This window comes from Lynx canadensis, chromosome B3, assembly GCF_007474595.2.
Source record: "Lynx canadensis isolate LIC74 chromosome B3, mLynCan4.pri.v2, whole genome shotgun sequence".
NCBI classification, from domain to species: Eukaryota; Metazoa; Chordata; class Mammalia; order Carnivora; family Felidae; genus Lynx; species Lynx canadensis.
Genome location: NC_044308.2, coordinates 17,274,452 through 17,299,709, shown reverse-complemented (window position 1 = coordinate 17,299,709; position 25,258 = coordinate 17,274,452). Strand labels below are relative to the sequence as shown.

Sequence of the window (25,258 nt, the reverse complement as noted above, 5' to 3'; positions counted from 1 at the left end):
TTCCCTTAACTGTTAAAAGTCTTTACATACCCCACGTATCGCCCTTTAATCTGTGACATATATTAGCAGTCTTTTCACCCAATTTGTCACTCGTGTTTTATTTTGTTCATAGTGTTTCTATTGAGATGTCATATACCATGAAGGTCACCCTTTTAAGGTGCGCAATTTAGTGGTTTTATTATATTCATAGAGTTGTGTAAGCATTACCGCTAATTGCAGAACATTTCTCTTTTTTTTTAAGTTTGTTTATTTATTTTGAAAGAGAGAAAGAGAGAGAGCACAAGTGGGGAAAGGGCAGAGAGAAGGAGAGACAGAATCCCAAGCTGGCTCTGCATCATCAGCGCATAGCCCAAGGCAGGGCTTGAACTCAGGAACCACGAGATCATGACCTGAGCTGAGATCAAGAGTCAGACACTTAACCGACTGCGCCACCCAGACACCACAGCAGAATATTTTGATCACCTCAAAAGAAACCTGCATTCATTGGGAGTTACTCTCCTCATTTCTTCTGTCCCTCATCCCCTGGCAACAACCAATCTCCATTGTATCTCTATGGATTAGGCTATTATAGACATTTCCTATAAATAGAATCCTATAATATATGGCCTTTTGTGTCTGACTTCTTTAATCTGATATGTCGCTTTCAAAGTTCATCCGTGCTTAGCAGATATGAGTAGTTCATTCCCTTTTAATGGCTGAATAGTATTTTGTTATACAGGTAGACCACATTTGTTTATCGCTTCATCAGCTGATGGATGTTTGGGTTGTTTCCACTCTATGGAGGTAATGAACAATGCTTCTATGAACATTCATATGCAAGTTTTTATATGGATATATGTTTTCAGTTCTCTTGGCTATAAGACTAGGAGTGGAATTTCTGGGTTCTATGGTACCCAATATTTAACTTTCCAAGGAACCACCAAGCTGTTTTCCAAAGCAGCCTCAGCCTCTTGCTATTCCCACTAGCAATGCATGAGGATTTTATTTTCTTCACATCCTCACCAACACTCGTTATTATGTCTTTTTTATTTCAACCATCTTGGTAACTGTGGAGTAATATCTCACCATGCTTTTTATTTGAATTTCTCTGATGACTCATGATATTCTGCATCTGTTTATAGGTATGTGGCTATTTGTACTTCTTCTCTGGAGAAATGTCTATTCAAATCCTTTGCCCATTTTTTATAGGGTTATTTGTCTTTTTATTGTTGACTTACAAGAGTCCTTCATACTGGATACTAGATATCAGATGCATGATGTGTAAATATTTTCTCCTGTTCTGTGTGTTGTCTTGTCACTTTCTTGATTGCATCCTCTGAAGCACAAAGATTTTTAGTTTCAGTGAAGTCCGATTTATCCTTTTTTTCTTTTGGTCTCACGTCTAAGAAACCATTCCCTAGTCCAAGTTCATGAAGGCTTGTATCTGTTTCCTTTTAAGAGTTTTATAGTTTTAGTTTTTACATTTAGGTCTTTGATCCATTTTGAGTTAATTTTTTATAGGATATAAAATAGGGCTCTGTCTTCATTCTTTTGCATGTGAATATCTAGTTGTCCTAGTACCATTTATTAAAAGGGTCATCTTGTCACCATTCAATTATCTTGGTACCCATGTCAAACTCAATTGATCATAAATGTAAAGGTTTATTTCTGGATTTTTTTTTCTATTCTATTGACCTCTATGTCTATTCTTATGGTAGCACCACACTCCCAATTACTGTTGTTTTGTAGTAAGCTTGTGGATACTATGAATAATGCAACTATGCACATTCATCTACAAGTTTTATGGTAAGTTTTGAAATCCATAAGTATGACATCTCCAACTCTTACATTTTTCCAAGATTGTTTTGACTATTCTGGCTTCCTTACATTTGTATATGAATTTTAGGATAAGTTTATCAATTTCTGGAAAAAAAAACAGATGGTATTTTGATAGAGAGAGCACTGAATCTGTATTTCAAGTGGGAAGTGTTGACATCTTCACAATATTAAGGCTTTCAATACATGAACATAGGATATCTCTATTTACTTAGTTCTTTCCTAGTTTCTTTCAACCATATTTTGCAGTATAAGTTTTATAATTCTTTTGGGAGCTTTATTCCCAAGTATTTTGTTCATTTTGATGCTCTTAGAAACAGAAGTGTTTTCTAAATTTCCTTTCCCTACTGTTCATTGCTAGCATGTAGAAATACAAATAGGATGTTGACTTTGCATGGTACGGCCATGCTGATCTCATTTATTAGCTCTAATATATTTTTGTAGATTCATAATGCTTTTTTTGCCATGCAAAAGCTTTCTTAATGCTTTAACGTTTTCAACCTTTCCTTTCATTACATTTGGATTTTGAATCTAAATTAGAAGGAGTGCTCTGTATTGGAGTTCTAGAGTACTTCACTCATTTTTATAATACTCGTAAAGTTTAATAGGTGACTTTTATTGTTGTTTATTCTTGAGGTTAATAAAGATTAGAGAGTGTTTAAATAAATACTTACCAATCATTATTAAAGAGATAGCTTTGGGGCGCCTGGGTGGCGCAGTCGGTTAAGCGTCCGACTTCAGCCAGGTCACGATCTCACGGTCCGTGAGTTCGAGCCCCATGTCAGGCTCTGGGCTGATGGCTCAGAGCCTGGAGCCTGTTTCCGATTCTGTGTCTCCCTCTCTCTCTGCCCCTCCCCCGTTCATGCTCTGTCTCTCTCTGTCCCAAAAATAAATAAACGTTGAAAAAAAAATTAAAAAAAAAAAAAAGAGATAGCTTTGTGAAGTTGAAACAGCACTGGATGTGAAGTCAGAAAATCTGAGTGGGAGTCCCAATTCTTCTGTTTGCCAGCTGTTTGATTATACAAGTCATTTAACCTCTCAAAAAAAGAAAGAAAAAACCCAATCCTACAAAAGATCCTATCCACTTCACAGAACTGCTCAAAGGTTCAAAATAGAAAGTGCTTTGTGAACCATTAGGCATGATGCCAGTGTAAGCTACTTTTATTTATTAATGGTAATTATCAAACATTTATCAAGGCTCCTCATTTCTTTAAGAGCTTTACCTAGACACAGAAAGGTACAGTGTGGCTGCAGCTCTCCAGGGGAGCCCTGGCCTAAAAGCCATTTATTATGTACACAAAGAAAAGGGGTTTTGTTATTTTCCCTCTAGTTTTTCACTGTTCATTCCTTTGGAGTGAGAGAAACGCCCAGAAAGAAAAGACCTTTTATTTTCTGTAGAGTGTCGACAAGTTCCAAAATATTTTAGGAACTAACCCATTAGAGTGGAGAAAATTAGCAAGCCTCACAGAGCCACCACACTGGGAAGGCAGTGGTCCCAGGGACTGGCGAACTAGCCGTTCTAGGCACCCTGCCTCAGGGGTCTGTGAGAAACCATGCTGGCGTGATTGTTTCTGAAACTACTCATGGCAGATTTTGGCAATAGACCCTGTTTTCTTACCCAAAAGAAAAATGGCAGGATTTCATTTCAGTGAGAATGTTTGTGGGTGTGTGTTTTCAAGGGACATAAATTAACACCACTAGCTTCAGTTTTGTTTTCCATCTCTGACAGTTGAATTGCCTTTCTTTTCAAATTTCAGGGCAGCTCTGCCACTCAGTCAGTAGCCCCCAAATTTAGGGGGAAGCTCGATTTACAAAGTATAATGAACTAATTTATCAGTCCCTCTCCCAAAAACTTTGAGGTCAGAAAATCTGGCTTCAGGTTCCTCTGGGCAAGTTATCAGCCTTGGCCAGGCTGATGTGATGGCTTGTAGGTGCTCGCAGAGGTCTCCGACCGGGTTCAGACAACACAGCAAATGGCAACGCTTCCGATCGGTTCTGGTTAACTGCTGTGTATTTGCTATAATGCACTATTTGTAATTTTCAAAATCTCTGAAAATACTAGCCTTTCATGTTTAAAATTAGAAAAGATGCAGAATGCGATTATGATTCTATGCATCATAAAAGTTTTCTAAGAGTGACATAAATCCAGGAGTTGTACTCTTTCTTTTTAAGTCACTATTTTTTATGACTGGGTGGCTCAGTCGGTCAAGCGTGTATGACACTCTTGAATCGGCTCAGGTCATGATCCTAGGGTCGTGAGATTGAGCCCTGAGTTGGGCTCTGCACTGAGCATGGAGCCTGCTTAAGATTCTCTCTCTCCCCCTCTGCCCCTCTCCCCCACTTGTGCTCTCTCTCTCACAAATAAAATAAAATAAAATAAAATACTCTTTATATTCTAAAAAATCAAGCCATGTAGACAAATACGAAGAAACGAGTTACAAGTTATCCAGGCCTCCCCTCCCAGAAGGAGTTGGTGTTGACATTTGTAGCATCTTCCCTCTGCATATGTACATGTGGGTATAGATAGACAGGAAGACAAGAAAGAAAAAAGAAACAAAAATTGATGAATTTGACAGCAAAAAAAAAACTTCTCTGTGACAAAATATCACAGTCAAAAAATAAATAGCAAAGAGAGGAGATAGAGAAAGAATTCTTATAAAATGTAGATGAAAAAGTCAATTCAATAGAAATAAGAGCAAAAGATAGGAATGGTCAGCTTACAGAAGAGAAAATACAAATGGCCAATAACGATACAAAAATGATCTTCAGCATCCTTTGTTATTAAAGAAATGCACTTTCACTCAGGAGATGCCATTTTTCACCTAGCTGTGAGCAAAACAAAAAAAGTTTGATGATACCCCATGATGGCAAAGGTACTGGAAACCAGTGATCCTCATACACCGCTAGAAGGAGTGGGGATTGGCACCACTTTGGGGGAAACCATTTGATATTCCCTCCCCAATTTTATAGGGTAATAGCAAGCCCTTAGAAATTAGAAATGCTCTTAACATCCATCAATAGGAGACCAGTTAGGAGGTTGTGGTGTATCCACGTGATGGAACACCATAGAACCACAGAAAGAATGAGATCAATGTGTATATTCTGACATTAAAGATGCCAAAAGTGCATTATTATTTTTTAAATGGAAGATGTGGATCAGAATGTTTCTTCAGTTGACAACCGGCTAGACCCTACAATGTGCCAGGCACAGTGGTTGGCCCTGGGACGGTGATGGAGGAGCAGCCTAGAGAGTGACAGAGACCTTAGCTGAATAGTCCCACAGATGAATGTAAAATGGCGACCGTGATGTGCACACAGGGAGCAGGACTGCGTGCTGTGAGAGCTCCCAACGGAGCAGCCCGAGGACTGATAGTGAGACACCCCGAAGATTGAGGAGAGGGCAGAGGAGCCATCATGGCAGAGCCCAGAAGGGTGGTGGCAGATGAAGCTGGGCTGGGGGAGGGAAGCAGGGCAGCGTCAGGTTACAATTGCACGTGCGTGTCTATGCATGGGTGTGTTTAAGAACATGCCCCTATAGGGGCACCTGGGTGGCTCAGTAGGTTAAGACTTTTGATCTCAACTCAAGTCTTGGTCTCAGGGTTGTGAGTTCAAGCCCCACATTAGGCTCCACGCTAGGTATGGAGCCTACTTAAAAAACAAAAACAAAAACATGGGCCTATATGTGTGTATGTTTGTATAAGCATATCAATATCTCTGGGATACACAGGGAACTTGATAGTGATAACTCCAAGGAGTCAGACGGGATCAGGAGAAGAGGGTGAGGCTTATAGACAGAAGGGAGAGAGGCATTTTAACTTACCACTTAGGATTTTTCAAAATTATATACCGATATTACTCTTACAATCTAAAAATCTAGTTACGTTTTAAGAAAACACACACTTCCAACCAAGAGAGGATGAAAATCGAAGTTCCCAACATATCTATTTTGGTGCTGACCCTTACAGAGAGTAGGGCCTTTTCTCCCCAGCCCTTCGGAGGAGCTAAAATTGACGACTGGAGAGCTGCCACCGAGGACTCTCTCTGACTATTAAAAGAAACTAGCTTAGTCTGGGGCCCTCAGAACTAGGTTTTGGAATGCCCTCGGCACCCAGGGACTTCCCTTTCATCTACACCCCCCAGAGAGTCCCAGCAACATCTTTCTCTTAGCCAAGGCCCTCCAGCTGCCCCAGGCCCCTGTGGTGTGGGTGGCCTTGAGAGGCTTCCTTTCTGGCCAGAGACTGGAGAGGAAAGGAAGCGGCAACCCTGGGCTGCAATATGACCCTGTCTTGTACAAGGGCATCAGCCCAAAGCTGAAGATTGCATGGTCTGCTCTGGCAAGGCCAAGAGGCAGAGCTACGTAGCCACACAGCTGGTCAGTTATAAGAGAAACACAGCAAACTCACACCTCACAGTGACAAGAGGACTTGAGCTTCTGTTGAATTAAAGCACTAATTTGAACCAAAGCAGAAAAACACAGACCCTCGGTAGAAGGCACCTTAACATCTTGCTCCATCCATCAGCCACTGCCCGACTCCCCACTCTGGTGTCCCCGTACAGTTCGTTTTCAGAAGCTGCTTCGAGACCCACATATCAGTGGCTCACCCTCCACCTAGCCAGCCCATTCAACCTCTGGGCCGAATCTACTACTTAGCAACTATTTCTCTGACTCTTAAATAATACTTCATTACGCTGATTAGAAGATCCTCTTTCTGTTACTTCTACTTTCTTAAAAAACCAGATGTTAGACTAGAGCAGGATGCAATTTGGAATCACAGGCCTTAGTCTGAATCCCTGTCCTGCCATTGAGCCCTCTATATGACCTTCGGTCAGTTGCTTTATCTCCTGAGGGCTTCATTTCCCCATCTATAAATTGGGGTGTTAACATCACCCTCACCAGTGATTCTGAGATTAAGCGAGCTGGTGTATGTAATCTGCATAGCACCACGTCTGGCCAGAGTAGGTGCTTACTCAAGGTTAGTTCCCACCCTCCCAGTGTCCCTCTCTAGTGCTAGCCCTCAAGTACAAAGATCCTGGCGGCTGCTGAGCCGCAGGTTTACATTGCCTTCCCCACGAATGTTTTTGTCTCCAGGGTAAATAGACTCACTTTAGGTCCACGAATGCACCTTTAGCTCTTTGTGGACTCTCCACTTTGCTGCAGGAGAAGAGATTTCCCTCTGAGTCAGTGATCCTCCTAGTTATTTACCAAATGGGGGAAAAAAAAAATCTATCCCTCTCTCCTGTGAAGAGCTTGGGGCTGCAGTCAGAGCATTGCATGTCTTAAGTTGAGTATTCACATGATGGGGTCTGCCTGCATAAATAGAAACATCCTTCTTACTAGTCATCAAGTTTTCTGTTCAAGAACTATTACACATTTCACAAATCCAAGGGGACAGCCTCAGTCAGATAAGAGTCTGCCAGCTGTAGCTCTGGCTGTGTCTATTGACAGCTGGATTGGCGCTGTGGACTCAGTGGTTTCCCCCGGAAATGCTCAGGAGGGCCCAAGCGCAGCCTTCTGCTCTGGACCTTGGCAGGGCTTGAGGGTGGTTGATCTTATGACTGAGGTTTTTCAATTAATGACCTTGCTCAGTATGAGATATTAAAGGTTGCGTTTTTGTTTTTGTTTTTAACCCAGTACCACATGTTAACGGCTCAAGAGATTTAGGAATATTAAACACTCCCTCTCAGCTCCAAGATGACAACTGATAAATATATAACCGTAAGATACTGAAAACAACAAAGAACGGGAGGAGAAATCTGAGCCCTGGGAGATTAATAAATAATAAGGAGTGAATGCAGTCAAGCACAGATCCCCAGCGGGGCCCATTACTTGGGCTCCTGCATAAAGCCAGGAGAGGCAAGCATGGCTCCTATAATTCTGTTAACACTAACAACTAGTCCTTAAATGCTCTCAGATGCATATAACAGGGGTATTTATATTCTCTTAGCAAGCAGAGTGTTGTTCCAGAATTGTGAACAGTGGTTTAATTTGGAAAATTGGGTAATCTAATCACTAGCTTTTCAACTGCCTTTATACCTACTCCCTAAGGCAGCCTCCTATACCGTGCGGATCTGTGGTTCTCGATCTGCATCACCCTGAGCCCTCATGTTCCATGGAGGGTCTTTTGGAGGAAGCTGGGTGGGCACAGCTGAGTGAGCTTCTAGACCCTCTCCATCTGCTTCAGTAAGACAGTATGCAAAACAATCTGGAACAAAAGGATTTTTTTGTTGTTGTTTTTTGTGTTGTTTTTGTTTTTGTTTTTTTGCTTCAAAAGAGAAACTTGAAACTCACTGGTCCCATGATGTTTACATCCTCTTATAAATTACTTTTCCACTCACTGGTATGTTTCTGAAATGTTACTTTGTTAATGTACTAGGTAGAGTTCAGTCATTGTATGAATAAACCACAATATATTCATTCCGCTTCTGGTGGTTATTTAGATGATTCCCCCTTTTTCACCATTTCAAATAATGCTTCAGTGAAGTTGAGGGCATTTTTGGTATCAACAGTGATAGATGGTGAACTCCAAGTTGGTCAAGAAGGGAAGGGACAGCAGGAGGGGCCGACTGGATAGTGAGAATGGGGAGAGTGGATAGAGGGCTAGAAATTGCTTGGACGTGATGAAGGCAGGACCAGATAAGCTATGATAAGGCCCCGAGTCTGATGAGGGACACAATGTGGCATGTAAAAAGCATTTAAAAAGTAAGGTAAATTGAATAGGACTGAATTAAATTAAACTAAATTTAATTTTACTGAATCAAGGAGATGCTAACCTTGCACATTTTTAACATCATGGTTCCCTTTTCCTTCCCTCACCCCAATGTTAAACCAGCATATGGTTTTTAGAAGTTTCATGAACATCAAATATAAATTAGACCAAGGATTGAGTTTCTGAAGTGAATAATGAATAATAAATGGTTGCTTATATTAGTATCTCACACAGAAAAATGTTGAGGTTACGAAGATTTTTGTGAAATTCGGATCCCCTTAAGCTCTCAGGATCCACTTTCTTGATATTGTGAGCATTTTTGCTCTCAGAAAATTTTGCTTCCTGTCTCCAAAGGCAAAAGGCAACATACAGAACTTTCAGAACATGTAATTATTCATATGAATTGAAAATAATTTTGATAGGGGTGTCTGGGTGGTTCAGTCCATTGAGCGTCTGGCTCTTGATTTCGGCTCAGGTCATGATCTCCTGGTTCGTGGAATCGAGCCCCTTGTTAGGCTCTGTGCTGACAGCATGGAGCCTGCTTAGGATTCTCTCTCAAGCTCTCTATCTGCCCCTCCCCCACTCGTGTTCCATCTCTCTCTCTCTCAAAATAAATAAATAAACATTAAAAAAAAGAAAAAGAAAAAGGGGTGCCTGGTGGCTCAGTTGGTTGAGCATCTGACTTTGACTCGGGTCTTGATCTCACAGTTGGTGAGTTTGAGCCCTGCATCAGGGTCTGCGCTGGCAGCTCGGAGCCTGTTTGGGATTCTGTCTCTTCCTCTCTCTCTCTCTCTGCCTCTCTCTCTCTCCCCCCTCCCCAAATAAATAATTAAATAAGTAAAAAGAAAAGGAATCATTTTGATAGATGTATATCTTTTACATTGCCTTATATTATAATATTGAGTGGAAACAAAATATGAAATCTTTTTGAATTTGAATTTGAATAAATCTAAAGTACTGTGAGTTAAAAGTCTTTGTAACAATATGAGTTAAATCTTTTCTAGCATCACAGGGTGCTCTCCTCGATGGTGGATCCTAAAGATCGTTAAGCAGGAGAAAACACAAAGTAAACATGATTCAGTTTGCAATTGGGATGGGCAGATTTTCCTCTCTCTTCCTCTCTTCAAATTCCTGAACATGTGATGCTTTGATTGTCCCTGTGGCTCCAATGGCTCCAATTGTCTTTACTTTCTGGAGTGTGCGTTATTGGAAAGCATTTCAAGCCAGATCTTCGGGCCAAATTGAGGATAATGACTAATTGGGGTGTTGCCAAAACTACTTGTTCCATTTATTTACATCCTGTAATAAGGAAAGTAGTTTTAAAACAAAGGATATTGTTCGCATTTACAAATATGAAATTCTGATTGTTTTAACACAACAATAAAAGTTATTGCTAGCAATCTTGGTTTGGAATAGCCCCTATCATAAAAAGTCTAGAGCTAATAACTCAGCTGATTTTAACATATGATAAATGAGATAAGAGTCTAGAATCCACCCTGATTACCAACTGACAAATGCATTCAGCTGGTCATCAGAGGACCAAGTCCCTATGGCTTTGCTGCCTCACTACTTGGTCTGGACTAGGAAGTTCTGATGGCGTGGCTTTATCTCCTAGCCAGCTCCCACGGATTAGTCATAGCTCCTGGAGGCTGAATGAATCCGCGCCTCTGGGGAGTGTGCAGGCATCAGTTAGTGATGTCTGCCAACAAGCACCAGGGCAGGGAGGAAGGGCAGCGTTCTCGCCCTGGGAGGGAGTCCGAGTATCAAAGTCAGAATCTTATCTCCATTTTCTCTCAGCCATGAGGTATCTTGGGCAAGATATCACCTGCTCCTCAACCTCAGCTCTCTCGTCTACAAAACGCGGGCAACAAAAATTGTTAAGAAAATTAAAATTGATACTACACCTGAGAAAGAAATCTTAACTGCTGTTAATATGTCTTGGCCTATCCCAGTCTGGTGTTTCTCCTTTTAACTCATGGTATTTTAGTATTTCTGTCACCCTTTTGGCAATTAATTGCAAACCACCTGCCACCTGGTGTTAGTGCACTGTAGGACATCAGGTTCAGTTCCTGTCCCTTTCGGTACTGCCCACCCTTTCTGGTCCTGGCCTCTCCTGTCATAGGTGATCCGTAAGGGTCTATTTACTGAATGAATGTGAACCTGTTACTAATAGCATTTTTAAAAACTTTAAATGTTGACGGATGAGTAGTAACTTTATTTTCTCTTTTATTCTTTATGTTATATCTTTTTTATTTGGAGAGATGTGTTTTGTATTTTATTTTGGGAGGATTGTTACTATTTATATTCATAGGATCATAGGGTTTTTTTTTTTCTCTCTCTCAAAGAATTTTCAATTGGGCTTTATTTTTAAGGAACTGAGCTCTTTTCTGTGTTCAGGCAGCCCCATGGGCCAGTTGAAGAAGGCGCGGGGAGGTGGGCTTGGTAGATCAGGCACTGGGGAGGCTACTGACATCTCGGCAAGGGCCCCCTTTGGGCTGAGCTGGGGCAGGGGGCTGGGCTCGCCCACTTCCTGTGCAGAGCACTCGCACTTTTTAACCCATCTCCTTCCTTCTTGAAACCCTCCTCCCCTCGCCCACCCCCCCGCCCATCCTCAGCTGACACTGCACTCACAGCAGCATAGACTTAAATGATTTACTTAGTGATCCGCCCTGGCCACAGCTTCGAGCCATCCGGACTCAGCCTTCAGGGCTTTCTCTGTCCACAACCCAATGCTTTTAAAATCTAGGTCTCCTGAGAATTGACTGTGCTTCCACACAAATCATATTGTCTAGCTTGCTAGAAAGTTCCTTGGCTTTCTGCTTATCGCTCCAAGAACACTTAGTTCCCTATTGCTGCCGCCAAGCGTGTAAACAATCCTGTTTCTTCTTTCCCGGGTGACAGGCGCATCACATCGTGCTGAGCAGAAACCCCTCTCAAGAAGAGGCAGCAGTCTCTGCACATTTGGTCGCCCGCGCTGCCATCGCTTCTGGGGGGATCGAACACCACGGTGAGCTCAAACCTTCTGTGGGCGGCGCACCTTGCCTGCTCCCTGCCCGTCCCGCACACGGGTCTGTGAACCAGCTGCCTTTAGGATGGGTGAACAGGTGGATGGACCTGTGACACAGGCCCCCCTGGAGAGCTTTGGCGGCTTTATGTGGTGGTCCTGAGCTGTGCCCCTGTGTTACTTTCACCAGAGTTCTCTGCTTTCTGTCCTGTTTAGCTTTTCTCTAACCTTTTACGTTCAAATACGGCAAATCTTCATCCAAGCAGAGCTGTGAAGAGCCCCCAGAGAATCCACACTGGGCTTACAGGGAAATCTGCTCTACTTTCAGAGGTGATCTATTTTTAAAGATTGTTGTGGAGCTACTGTGGCAACAGATAGATCAGGCCTGTTGGAACACCAGCCTACAGACTTTCACAGGACAGAGCTTTCAATCAGGATGAACTTTACATGGTTTCAGGAGTCCAAGAGGAAGTTGCCATTTATGAGTCATATGGTTTTTCTTAGCCCCATGTGATAGGTAGAGCGGTGAGCTTGGGGAGTTCTTTAATCCGCCTTTCCAGACTCAGAGCATACAGTATGCCTCTAGTGATGGGGAACATGCATTCTGGTGGCTTATTTTTGGTCAGAATATTCAGAAACAGAGTATAACTCATAAAGGAGACCTAGGGGTATATTGCAAAATATCAGATAAAAAATAATGATGTACTATAGTAAAATAAGGTCCAACGTGCCAGCAAGCCTAAAATGGAGATCCGGAATAGTTGGGATTCAGGGGGCAGAGCTGGGCTAGAAGGCAGAGGCTTCTAGCTGGAGGGTAGGCGGAGATGAAGGGAATACCAAAATGAGCAGCCTGGTGTGTAGAGATTTCTGGGCCAGGCAGGGGCTCCAGTCAGGGAGGAACTGGTGAAGGGGATATCAGGATTTATCCATCTGTCCATCCCACCTTACAGACCCCTCATTCTGGCTTCCTGGAGCTTTGAGCACCTTTTTGGAGCTGGAGCAGCATATCTACGGATAGAGAAGGCAGGCAAACTTTCTGATCCTCTCTTTTTGGAACACGCCATATATAACATATATAATCGGCTTCAAAACCTTCAAAGGGTCAACCGTTTTTTGACCACCTTTCTGGTGCTTAACATTACTTTATTTTTTTTTTTCAAAATTTGTATGTTGTTGGTTTTTTTTTTTTTCCTCTGAGAGACAGAGAGAGAGCAAGCACAAGTATGGGAGGGGCAAAGAGGGGAAACATGGAATCATAGCAGGCTCCAGGCTCTGAGCTGTCAGCACAGAGTCCAACACGGGGCTCAAACTCACAACCATGAGATCATGACCTGAGCCAAAGTCCAGCGCTCAACCAACTGAGCCATCCAGGCACCCCAACATTCCTTTAATAGGGGAAGAGAATCTTCCATTCCCAACTATTCAGACAGTTAAGATGCAAACACACATTTGATGGAAATTCCTATGCTAGCAGGAGCCACAAATCTAAGTGTCTATAGGAGCCACACAAGCAGTGTGAGCGAAATAGATAGCTATTACGATACAGTAGGAGCAGCAAGCCTAATCAGAAATGGCAGCTACTGTTTGTTGTAATACGAGAGAGACAACACAAAATGTGAGGACTGTGGCAAACTGGAGAATCCCATGCCCTATTGAAAGTGAGCAGCTGTTACAGCTCCAGCCCATTACTGTCATGTAGAAGGCAGGCTTAGAGGGCAGATCTGTTTTTCAAGAGAAGGCAGAAATCTAGGTTTTTCTGTGTAATTGTTGGTAACCAACTCAAACATGTTTCAGGCTCTGATCAGGCAAAGCAAGTGTGAGGGCAAAACACATGTAACTTCTGACCTGGAGAGCGTGCATATAATGAATGGTTGTCAGAACCTTCCTGTTTTCCTCAGGCTCATGGGTTAAGACAACTGGAGGGTTCTGAGCATTTAAACTGATGAGGTGGGGGTGGCGGGAGTCTATTCCCTAGAGAATACCAAACAGCTAGAGGAAACTAAGGCCCAGAGAAAAGAGGAAGAGTTTCCAGCCCAGGAAACTAAGGCCTCTTTGCCTAGAGGGATTCTGGTTCACCAGCATCTCAGTTAGTTAATAAATGTATGGATTGGGTGAGGACCATAGAAATTGTGTCCTGAAATGTTTTTTTTCCTGTAGCTGCAAAGTTAGGCCACTCTGTTTTGCATGGTTTACAGAATCAGAGAATCCAAATACACACACACACACACACACACACACATATATATATATTACATTTTTTAGTCTAAATATAGCATGGGTACTATAAATTGAGAATGACAATAATACCTACTTGATACATATAATAAGATCTGTGAGACTTAGATGACCTCACACAGTAATAATAGTAATAATAGCTAATGCTTACACAGTGCATACTGGCATGGTTCTAATCAGTTACACTTTTTTAAAAAAATTTATTTATTTATTTTGCAAAACAGGGAGAGAGCATGAGTCGGGGAAGGGCAGAGAGAGAGAGGGAGAGAGAATCCCAAGCAGGCTCCATGCGGCCAGCACAGAGCTGGACTTGGGGCTCGATCCCATAAACCATGAGATCATGACCCAAGCCGAAACCAAGAGTCAGATGCTTAACCGACTGAGCCACCCAGGCACCCCTAACCAGTTACATTTATTAACTCAATTAATCCTCACAACATTGTGAGGTTGATGTAAGTGTTTCCAGTTTCTGATGGAGAAACGGAGAGATTAAGTAATTGCCCCAAGAGCACATATCCAGGGAGTAGCAGATTTGAACCTAGGCTCTTGACCTCCATGTTACATTGTAAGGACTGACACTGCACATGCTCCCTTTTCTTCCTTGCCCCTCCCCACTTAGGCCTACGGAAGACCTATGGCATTTGGGACAGAGGACATGGGAAGAGTGGAGGCACCCAGAAAGATGGGTTTGGAGAGCCAGTGGGAAGGGGCCAGTCCAGGAGTACGCACAGGCTTTTAGCACCTCCCCTCTGCCTCTGGTGGCCCTGAACCCCACAAACTGACTTGCCGGTCAGAATTTGAAATATAGGAAGAGTGTAAAGATGGAAGAAAAGTTCCCCCCAGGAGCAGGGAGATACAATTGAAGATGCAATACAGATTAGGGAAGGGGGTTACTTCTATTTGAGCTTTAGGGGATTGGTTGCTACAAACATAGGGCACAGAGCCTCAGGAGCTCAGAGGCGGCAGGAATCATGGTAAGAGTAATGTTAGTGACAACAGTAGTGGGAATTGAGCTTGCCTTGTGTGCAGGTGCTGGAACTCTCATACACGTGCTCATTTAATCCTTTTAATAAGCCTGAAGGCGGGATGTGACCTCCCGTTCTGCAAATGAGCTAACACAGCCAGCTCTCCATACCTGCAAATTCCATCAGTCTCTATTCTCTGAACTCATTGCTCTACCCAGAAAGACCACAGCCCCTATCACTCTGTGGGGTGCTCCTAGACACGCCCTTCTCTAATCAGAGGAGACTTGAAATCACCTTGATGCCTTTAGGAAGAAAGTTTACCGCAGCCTTAAAGGGGAGTCAGTGCTAAGTGGGGTTGGCAGTGGAACTGCAGGATCAGAACAGCTGCTTGTCAGGCAACACCATGAAGCCCTAGGACAGGTGCAGAGACGAGCACCCGCCCTGGTCTCTAAGGCCTCAAAAGACCATCTAAATGGGCACATCAGGAATGAATACAAGCACGGAGAAACCCCAAGCTATTCCTAATGTGTTAACCTGTTTGAAAACTGCTGTCAGAATCCTTGTTCTCTCGGTGGCAAAACGTGCAAAAGGCCGTGGAGAGTGAACTGACCATTCGGCATTTTGAGACACAGAGTTTGTTCTGGCTTTTACCCACGGTGCCTAAGTGCGGTGTGGGCTGAGGGGGCCCATGTTACATGAATGGAACCAGCTTCCCTTTGGAAGCAGGAGTGAACTGGTCCCCACCCAGCCAGGAGCCACAGTCCCACTGTCTTTCAGAGTGCCTGGTTCTCATGTCATCTCTGTTACCCCCTCTCAGTCCAGTCCCCCCACAGTGGGAAAGAAGGGAACCCACCCAGGGCTGGGGGTTCTCCAAGCCTCTGCTGCCTCTAGCAAGAAGAAAGGAAAGGGGAGCATTTGGTACTCATCTTGTCTGACAAGTAAGGGGATACCAATCCCCCCCAAACACACACACACACACACACACACACACACACACACACACACACTGGCTGGCTTTCACCCAGGGTGGCAGGACTGTGACCTGGACATTAGTCACTTTTAGTTCCGAAATCCCAGCCAGATCCCCTGGGAGCAAACCCACATGGTCTACCAAATGCTAAAGAAATCCACATGCATGGGGACCACAGCTCTGCTTTCCTGTGCTTAAACCTGTCTGTGCAGAGCACACTTTTTTTGTTTTTTTTTTTTAAAGAATCATTAATGAGAAACATTTCTCATCTGGGGATTCTCCGTAGCCTGCTTGCTAAATGCCCATGGAAGGCATTGCCCTCTGACAAACGAAACGCCACTGGCCAAGAAGCTAGCGTGTTTCAGGCTCCATGCTCCAGCTAATCCCTTTGCTCTGTGCCTTTCCTGCATTCCTTATGCAGACAAAACTGCCCTAGAAGTCACGAAGGATTGCGATTGCATAAGGACTTCCAATTCAGGCTCCTGGAATGTCACTAACCTGAGCCTGGCCCACTTCCCGGAGCAGCCATAGACAAACTTGGTATTAACAGCTCTCCCAACCCTGCGAAGTGTTCAGGGCATTGGCCTTGTGTTTATAACTCTTCTCCTAAAGGATATTAAAATGAAATGGGCAGAAGCCAAGTACATTTCGGTGTAAACCTTTGAGAGGCAGAGCCTGCTGAGCACAGGCGGCCTTGTTTGGAAGTGGCTCCGTCTGCAGCCTGGGCTCTGTAGGGTCCGGACACAGCACAGTGGAAGGGGTTCTGTCCCACTAGAGTCTCAGGGGCAGGGGGTGGGATTCCTGGCCATATGAATCAGACTCATGAGCATGGGGTGCATTCCCAAGATACTATTCCCCATGCGCAAATATGTCCATCTTCCTGCTGCCCCCTTGTGCTAGGCTCTCCCCACATTTGCACAGTAGACATAAAATATACAAGTGTCTGAAGCTGGGCACTGTATCTTGATGCAGTCTCCTGTTTTATCCACCTACCTGATCCTCCCTTTTCTCGACTCTTCCTCCTGTGGCCCACCTTGTCAGCCTGCCCCTCTGCTGGGTCCCACCCCACCTGCAGCCCACTCCCTGCCCCACATTCCTGGGTTATGGATGCCCCTTGGGCCCTGTGTGTCCCGCAGAGACAAGAAGTCAGACAGGCTCTGGAATACACATATGCCCAGTGCCAGTGGACTCCTGATAGGTAACATGGCCACCCGAGAGTAGCCACAGTCAGGTGTCCTTCATCTTCCCGTGGTCCCCCTCGGCAGCCCCTGCTGTCGCCCTTGCCCCACCTCCAACCAGAGGCCTCCAAAGTGGGGTTTGGGATGCAGCTCTGCTGATGGAAATGGGTGTAAACCACAGCTGGCCACACCCACCCACTCTCTCCCATCCTCCTCAGCCTCCCTAGTCGCCCTCAAGCCCCGTGTGCTCCGACAGACCCTTCGTCAGTCCTATGCAGAGTCCATTTCTTGTTACAAAATGCGCAGCCAGCCTGATCCTGGCCTGCCTTGAGCTCCATAAGCAGGTATCAGCATCCACGCCTGCTGTGTGCTCTAAAGGAAGGGGAAGCTGAAGAAAGCAAGTGGTGGGTAAGGACAGAGAAGAACCCTTACCCTGTTTCCCACCATCATTAGTAGGGCCCTTTCTCAGAAACCTCTGGAAGGCACCTCAGAGCACATGCCATCCAAAGGACTGAGGTCCAGGACATGTCCAGACTCATTCTGCAAGCTAGAGACAAAGCAAGGCTTAGACAGAGGCCTATTTAACCACGGCCCCAGAACTGGAGACTGAGTGGCATTGTCCCCAGAGGTCCGGGAAGCCCAGAGGATGGACAGGTGGGGGCTGCAGGGTTGGCAGAGGATCAGAAGAGATGGCCTCTTCCTCTCTCCAATTCCGTGCTGTTGGTCTCTCTTCCCAAAGAGACAACCTTGTGCACACTGAAACCTCATCAAGCTTTGCTTACAAACTGCCTTCCATCTTTGTGTCTGAGAACAAAGTCTATGGCGTCATTCCTCTGCTAGGAAAGATGAAGTACATGCCTCTGTGATATACAGTTTTTCACTCCTATACTGGCTAACAATTTGTGTGCAGAACTTCTCAGAAATGCCTATGTTTTTAATACCCTGACTTGGCTTCAAAAAGGGTTTTTAGGGCAGCTTATGGAAAATATATATTTCAACCAAGACAAGTAACTGGGGCTAGAAGCTGCTGGATACCTGACCACTACTGGGTGGGACAGTGAGTGGTGGGGAGGTAGAGATTGGGTCAGCTTCCTGGTGGTAAGGATATTGGAGGCAGGCAGATCCCCATGGTGACGGAGCCCTTTACTAGGCCCATAGGTGCCTGGCACTGTGCAGGCACTTCATGTTTGCTCTCCCACGGAAGCCCCGCCCAGCCTGCCGCCATCTTGGTCACCTCACACTACTAAGGCAAACCTTCCCCTCAGAATGACCTTGGACTTCCTGGGGATCATACAGCTACTGAGCAGCAGGTCTGCTGTTCCCAGAAGCCATGTCCAGGGCCTATGGAAGTGTTCTTCCAAGAGAGGGTCTTTAGTGTGGACCGCAGAAGACCTTGAGGTGAGGAGAGAGCCTGACTTGGGCTTCATGTGTCCTCAGGCCACCCTTCCCACCTCCCACCCCTCAGGGCTGGGAGGTGGCCTCAGGGCAGCTGCCTGTGCAGAGTCCAAGGCAGCCCCTACAGCCCCAACAGGACCCCAAATGGGTCCAGTCTGTTTGTTTGCTGGGTGATGGAGCTCCTCTAGGTTAACACCAGGCTACATTCCCTGCGGTCCTTAATACTTTTGCAGTTAGTACAGAGTACAGACTATTTTCCAAGACTGTTACAAAAGATAATTGTCACATTGTACATGCAGGCCTCCCTCTTAATGAAAGCTGTCCTCACTGTTCAGCTCTTGCCTTAGGACAGCCTCAAGAAAATGAGCCCAGGGTGACTGGAATTTGTTTTAATTAAAAGCCTCCTAACCTCCAGCATGTCAAACTGTAACCCCGCATTCCTCTTGCTCTTTGAATGAAGCCTGGTTTTCTTTTGCCTGTATAAGAACACAGAGACAGAACAGAGTCTGACAGGGCCTCTGGGAGACATTGAGTCCCCCTGCCCAGCAGGAAGGCCACACTTCCTCCCTCGCTCTAACCCACAGACAGCCTGAACATTGTGTTGGGGTGGAAACGGGAGAAGACTCGTGGCCTTGGAACACCTGTGCCACCAGGGCTCAGATTTACAAGTTAAGTCATGCTTCTGTGCTTTAGAAAATGACCTCATCTTCTGCCAAGGCCACCGGCATCAGGTTGCAGATGATTCTAGAAGAGGTTTTTAAAATTGGGGGCGGCCACTGTAAGAGAGCTGCAAATCGCTGGCTTTCTGAAAATCCGGCTTCAGGGCACGAGGCCCACGCTGGGACATGGCATCTCCCCACCCTGCTCGATCTTCGATCTCTCTGGAAATCCTGCTGTCACTCGTCCCCCAGGAGAAGAAACTCTGCTCATCAGGGAGTCACTCCTTAGCTGTAGTGACAGGATGGATTTGCTCTCCTCTCAAAGACAGATCATGCGGTTCACAGTTCAGAAAGCTAACGTGGGGGTCGGAGGGGTGAGAGAAATACATCAGGATCGTGTAGTAAAGGGAGTTTTCCTATATCCCAGGTAAATATAAAAGTAGTTTCAAATTTATAGACTGGGAAGGCACCCATAGTGGATGCCCTACCCCTTCCTCTGTTCCTAAGTTGCAAGGCTGTTGTGATCTACAAGGCCACTGACATGATGCCTGATGTGTGACAACTTCTCTGTGACAATGGCAGTTGGGGAACCCTTCCCCCCCTCCTCCCCTTGGACTAGAGGCCTTGCAGGAACAGAAATGGGAAAAGCCTGGACCTTTAGAGAAGCTGAGGACTCCGAAATACAGGAAGGGCAGCAGCAACCTCAGAGGGCAGATTTCCAGGCAGAGTCCGCCTCTGACATCCCCAGCTGAACACCTCGCTTTCGTTCGCTAGTAACCACACTGCCTTCGTTTCAGTAATACGTTCCTTCTCCCTCCACCCCTCCCTTCCTTCTTCTCTCACTTTCACCCCCTCTTCCAGAGACCTATATGTGCTAACAAGCATCCTCTTTGGGGAAATATGAATACATCTCCCTGAGGTAGAGGTTGAGCCATTTATGCACTAGTTTGCGTTAGACCAGGCAGCTCCCTCTCTCCCAGCATCTCTGTGAGATCAGCTACACTGAGGGAAAGGAGCATGTGGCACTCAGGTCTAGGAAGCCAGCTGAAAACGGGGTATTTTAGGGGACGCAGTCGGTCAGCGTGTGACTGCTGGGGGAAGGGATACTGAGAGGTGGGAGGACATTACAGGAAAGGGGCCAGAAAGGAATCAAGCACAGCTGTGTCCTCCTATGTCCAGTTCCTTACCAGGAAGGGGAGGGAAATGTTTCCCATCCCTTTTGCCTCCTCCTGTATCTGAGCATGGTACCACTTCTGCCAAAGCCCAGGCTCTGAAACTCAGTCCCTCCTTGTTCAGCCCCAACTCCTTCCTACGCTCTTTATATCTGCCAGTCTTCATAGTAAGAGCTCATCTCAGGAGAACAAGGCTGAGACTCAGAAAGATCTTTACCTTTTTTTTTTTTTTTTTTTTTTTTTTTTTTTTTTTTTAGTTTATTATTTTGAGAGGAGCGCATGTGAGCAGGGGAGGGGCAGAGAGAGAGGGAGAAAGGGAATCCCAAGCGGGCTCAATGCAGAGCCAGACATGGGTCTCAGTCTCATGAACCACGAGATCATGACCTGAGCTCAAATCAAGAGTCGATGCTTAACCAACTAAGCTACCCAGGCGCCCCAAAAAAGAACTCTTAAAGGCTCAGTTACATTCTTTGGTTAATTCCCAATTAGACAGAAAATTAAAATATCAGGAGTACTCTGCTCCGGAATATCGTTGTTAATTTTTAGACATGGAATGTTCATCTCTGTTATGCTTTTGAAATCAACAAAATAAATGCCACATCATCCTCACTAATTTGCTGTCATCAGATTATCAAAGTAGCCAAAATTAATGCTTAGTTTGAGCATTAAATCTGTAATGCTTTCTCCCATGAGTCAGCTACTAGTAAAGAGATTTTCTGCTTGGTAGAATTTTCTCCTACCAAGAGAAAATTCTGAGTAAATACTCTAGAAATCATCCCCCTGCTGGTCTAGCAGACCCTCACTGAAAGAAAGGAACAGGGGGCTCCAGTTCAATTAACTTCTGTCTATAGCTACAAACTCTGGGGGCAGCTAGGACTGAAATCAGAGGCATCACCTCACAGCAGAATTCCTGCTTCGGTCTGGCAACCACCTAGGCTCCAAGCAAAGTAAATCTTGCAGATAAATGAAACTTACTTGTTCTCAGACCTATCTTTTCCTTATGTTGACAGGGTTCGGTAGACTACATTTCGCAAGGGTTGGCTTCTCTCCTTTCTAAAACATATCACATGGAGTATACTTGAATCATTTCTTGAGACCCCCAACATTCTCAGCATGAACTTCGGGTGTTCCCAGAGCTCTCGTGGTGTGCAGGGCCACACATCCGGTGCACATGAGATGAGCCCAGTATTCTACACCTGTGACCACTTTCATAGTGCTCCCGTCCTTTTAATAAGCCCACCTGTGCTTCCGGTGTGCCTGCTGGTCACCCTAGCATGGGCAGCAGAGGTCCATAACCACGACCCTCAAAGCTGTCCCTAAGTTAAAATGATTACCATTTATTGAGCACTGACTAGGTGTTAGGCGTGTCTTCAGTTGTTTGTATGCATTAACTCATTTACTCCTGACAATAACCCTATAAAGGAGGCACTAGCGTTATGTTCCCCTTTTTCAGATGAGGAGACTGAGGTCAACCATGTGAGGCACCCAGCTAGAAGGGAGCAGAGCCAGGCAACCTCTGACCTCTGGAGCCTGCCCTCTTTGCCACTCGCTGTGCTGACTCAGGAACAACCACCCTCTCTGCACAGGCGACCCAGTTATCGCTCCTCTGTGAGTTCTGGAGTGCTGTCCTCATAGAGGCCTCTTTGGAAGCACCTGGCACTCACATCACAGTATGAGAAAAGTGAATTCAAGGGCTGATTCTTTGGAAAAGGTATTAAAATAGATGCAATGCTAGCTGGTCTAATCAAGAAAATAAGGAGGTAGCACAAATACAAAATTAGAGGTGATAACCAAATATGGAGGAAAAGTAAAGAAGTAAAGGGTTATGTTTTATCTTTTCACTCGTAGGTCTTTGCACCACACAATACACATGAGATTTCCAAGTGGAAATATCAAGTAGACCACTGTATACGTGGGTCATAGTCTATTCTGGCAAAAATGTGCTTGTCATGTGTCACCATGAGGTCATCTCCAGCAGGCACTTCACTGGGAGTCCCATGTTCCTGGAAGAGGAAGATATCACTTTTGCCTCTGTTGGGCAGGGGTCAGTGGTCCAAATCCAGCTTGTCCCCTTGTATTTGTAAATAAAGTTTTCTTGGCACACAGCCATGCTCATTCATTTATGTATTGTCTGTGGAAGCTTTTGTGCCTCAACAGCAGAGTTGAATAGCAGAGATAGCAACCATATGGCTCTGAAAGCCTAAAATATTTACCATCTTGTCCTTTACAGAATGAGTTTGCTGACCCCTATGCTGGAACCCTATGATTTCTCCAGTTACAGACTAGTTTCTAGTTAATTTCTTGGTTCAGAATTTCCAGACCAAGTAGGTGATGCAGATTCAGGCCTCACCCACGTGGATGCCCCCTGTACTGTGTCTCAGTTTCAGATGCCATTTCTGCAGCCACGGATGGCCTCTGGACCATTGCGATTGCTCTTCACTCCATCGTAGGGATTCCTGACCGTATTAGTTTTCTTTTGCTCCATAACAAATTTTGATTGCTTAAACCCATTTATCAATTCGGTTCTGTCGCTCAGAAGTCTAGCACAGTAAGGCTGGCTTCTCTGCTCAAGCTAAAATCAAGCTGTCGGCCTGCTGCATTCTCATCTGGGGCATGGGGATACTTTTCCAAACTCATTTCTGTCATTAGCAGAATTCAGTTCCTTGCGGTTTTAGGACTGAAGTCCCCATTTTCTTGCTGGCTATTGGCCAGGGGCCTCTCTTGGCTCCCACAGGCCACTCTTGGGTCCTTACACCATAGTTCCTTCCATCTCACCAATGGAGGACCTCCATGTCAAATCCCCCTTATGTTCTGAATGTCTCTGGCTGCCTTTTCTGCTACCAACTAAAGAAAACTCTGCTTTTCAAGGCCTTGGGTGATTAGGTTAAACCCAAGGGATAATCTCACTTTCTTAAAGTCAACTGTGGTATATCACATAACCTCATCAAAGGAATAATATCTCCTCATATCTGCAAGTTCCACCCATGTCACAGGGGAGAGATTAGACAGAGTTGTCCTCCTAGATTCTGCCTATCACAGAAGAATTTGGCTTTTGGTAGCAAGCTTCATTCCATCTTCCTACCATACACAGTCCTCAGGCCTCATCACCAGTCCTCAGGCTTATAAAACTTTAGTCCTTACAGACTATACCTTTTTTTCTAATACCCTCACGGTCCACTCAGCTTCAATGCCCACTCACCGTTCTGGCTTCTGTTTCCTTCTTCATTTATCATACCTGAGGTTTTCCCTTTCTTGCTTTCAAGATTGGCAAATATTTAAAAATATTTTCCTTGTATTATAACCAGTATGTTTATGTGTTTGGAATGGTTAAGTTTCTTTCTTTAGCAGCGTGTCAGCCATATTTTGCAGAATTTTAATGTTGTAAAATTATGTTCTAAGATAACAGAGTCCATTAAAATAAGTGGACCCTCGGAGCCCTAACCTCAGTGAGCAGCAACCAGAGTTAGAGGAAGAATTAATGGTTAACCTGAAAACTCACCAGTGTGTTCAAGTCTGGGGAATATTTTCCCCATCTGTACTGTATGGCTGGGAGAGCTAAAATGTATGAAAACCAAGGAAAGTAAATTGCTGTATCCTGCTGAGACCTAAATCTTTTCTGAAAAACAGTCCAATTAACTAGGTCCTCTTGTCTAAATACTTATTTTTTTCAAATAGCTCACCACCACTAAAAGGGTACTTATTCTGTTTCCATTTCAAATCTGCAAGCAATCTTCAAATGTTGTTACGATGCTTTTCTTCAGATGTGGCCAAGCAGTATTTTCAAGAGAGCATGGCTAATCTTAAGGATGCTGAAGGAATGGGAAAAGCCAAATTTCTTTCAATTCAAGATGATTATTGCCATTTTCTACAAGTCACCGGACAAAAAGAGGTAAATGCATTTGGACCCAAGTTTGACTAGTTATTTGCATGAGTTGACATCCAGAGGGCTACTCCTTCACTCTACAAGCATCCATCAAGCATCTACTATGGGCAAGGTATGTACCCGGCTCCCATAGGGACAGGGATAAATAATGCCAGGTGGCCACTCTTGGGCAGCTCCCAGATACTCATTCTTGGAAAATGAAAACTATTTGTGGGAACGTAGATGCCGTGTTCCCCCAACTCCCCACAAAGGATCCTAAAGGACGAGAAACCTAAAACCCAGTGGGCAGACCCTGCTTATCACAGCCTGCAGTTCTGGCTGGGATAGAGGGTGCCGGTGAGTGTGCCTAATTCCTCTCTCCTAATTTTGGGTTATGGATGGAATTTACATATCTAACGAGAACTACACAGCACAGAAGTTACAGCCCATGGTCCATTGAACCATACAGGCATGCTTTTTTATGGCTTGTAAAAATAGAACAAGCCCCAGAGTTTATATTCACTGGTAATTAAACCCTTGGGAACTTATTCCATGCAAAGCCTAACAGCTACCAGAAAGCTACTTGCTGTTGCCTTTACGTATATAGATGTATATATTTTTTTCAACTTCAACCTATCAAGGCAAATCCTTGGGATGAAAAGCTTTTATTTTCTATGCTGTTCTGTACACTTCCCCCCACAGCTCTGTCCTAAACTCCCCTCTCAATTGATGGGAGCTTAAGGAACACAGGTTTTTAATCTAGATGCTCCCATGTTCCTCAGACCAAAGTAGGACTACAGTAACCATAGCATGTGGAGTTTCCATATTTTTCTGGATCCCCCAACTAGAAAAGGGCCTTCCAGAGGCCTCAGATTCTAGAATATCTGTAGAAGTTCTAGGGAGGGTGCTCAGGTCAGAAGTCTAGAGGCAGGATGTAGTCTACCCCCATCATGACTTACCCCTTCCAGGTCATCAGTCATTGTTACCTCTAAAATGTATTGGTTGCTATGTCCACCTCTGCCAATCATCACCTCCTGTCTGGACCACTCTGACAGACTCTGGTCCCCCAGCTGCTTTCTCCACTCTTGACTTTTTCTCATCCATTCTGAATAAGGAAGCTATGGTGATCTTTTCAAAAAGCAGATCTGACCAGTGAAACCCCCATTTGTAAAATACTCCAACGGCTTCTCAATGCCCTTAAAATAAATCAGAATCCTGTGTGTCTCACAATACCTTCAAGGATCTGGATTCTGCTGACATTTCCAGTCTTATTTTTGCCCCCTCCCCCGATCTGTG

General features: G+C 44.7%; 1 protein-coding gene across 2 annotated transcripts in view; it reads left to right on the top strand.

Annotated features, from left to right (window-relative positions):
* TTC23 (tetratricopeptide repeat domain 23) overlaps positions 1-25,258 on the top strand; it is a 101,430-nt gene that overhangs the window by 59,953 nt on the left and 16,219 nt on the right. For both annotated transcript variants that reach the window (XM_030317484.2, XM_030317485.1), the window contains exons 7-8: positions 11,424-11,529; positions 23,862-23,989. In XM_030317484.2, the coding sequence (XP_030173344.1) occupies positions 11,424-11,529; positions 23,862-23,989 (234 nt within the window). The remainder of the gene's footprint in view (positions 1-11,423; positions 11,530-23,861; positions 23,990-25,258) is intronic.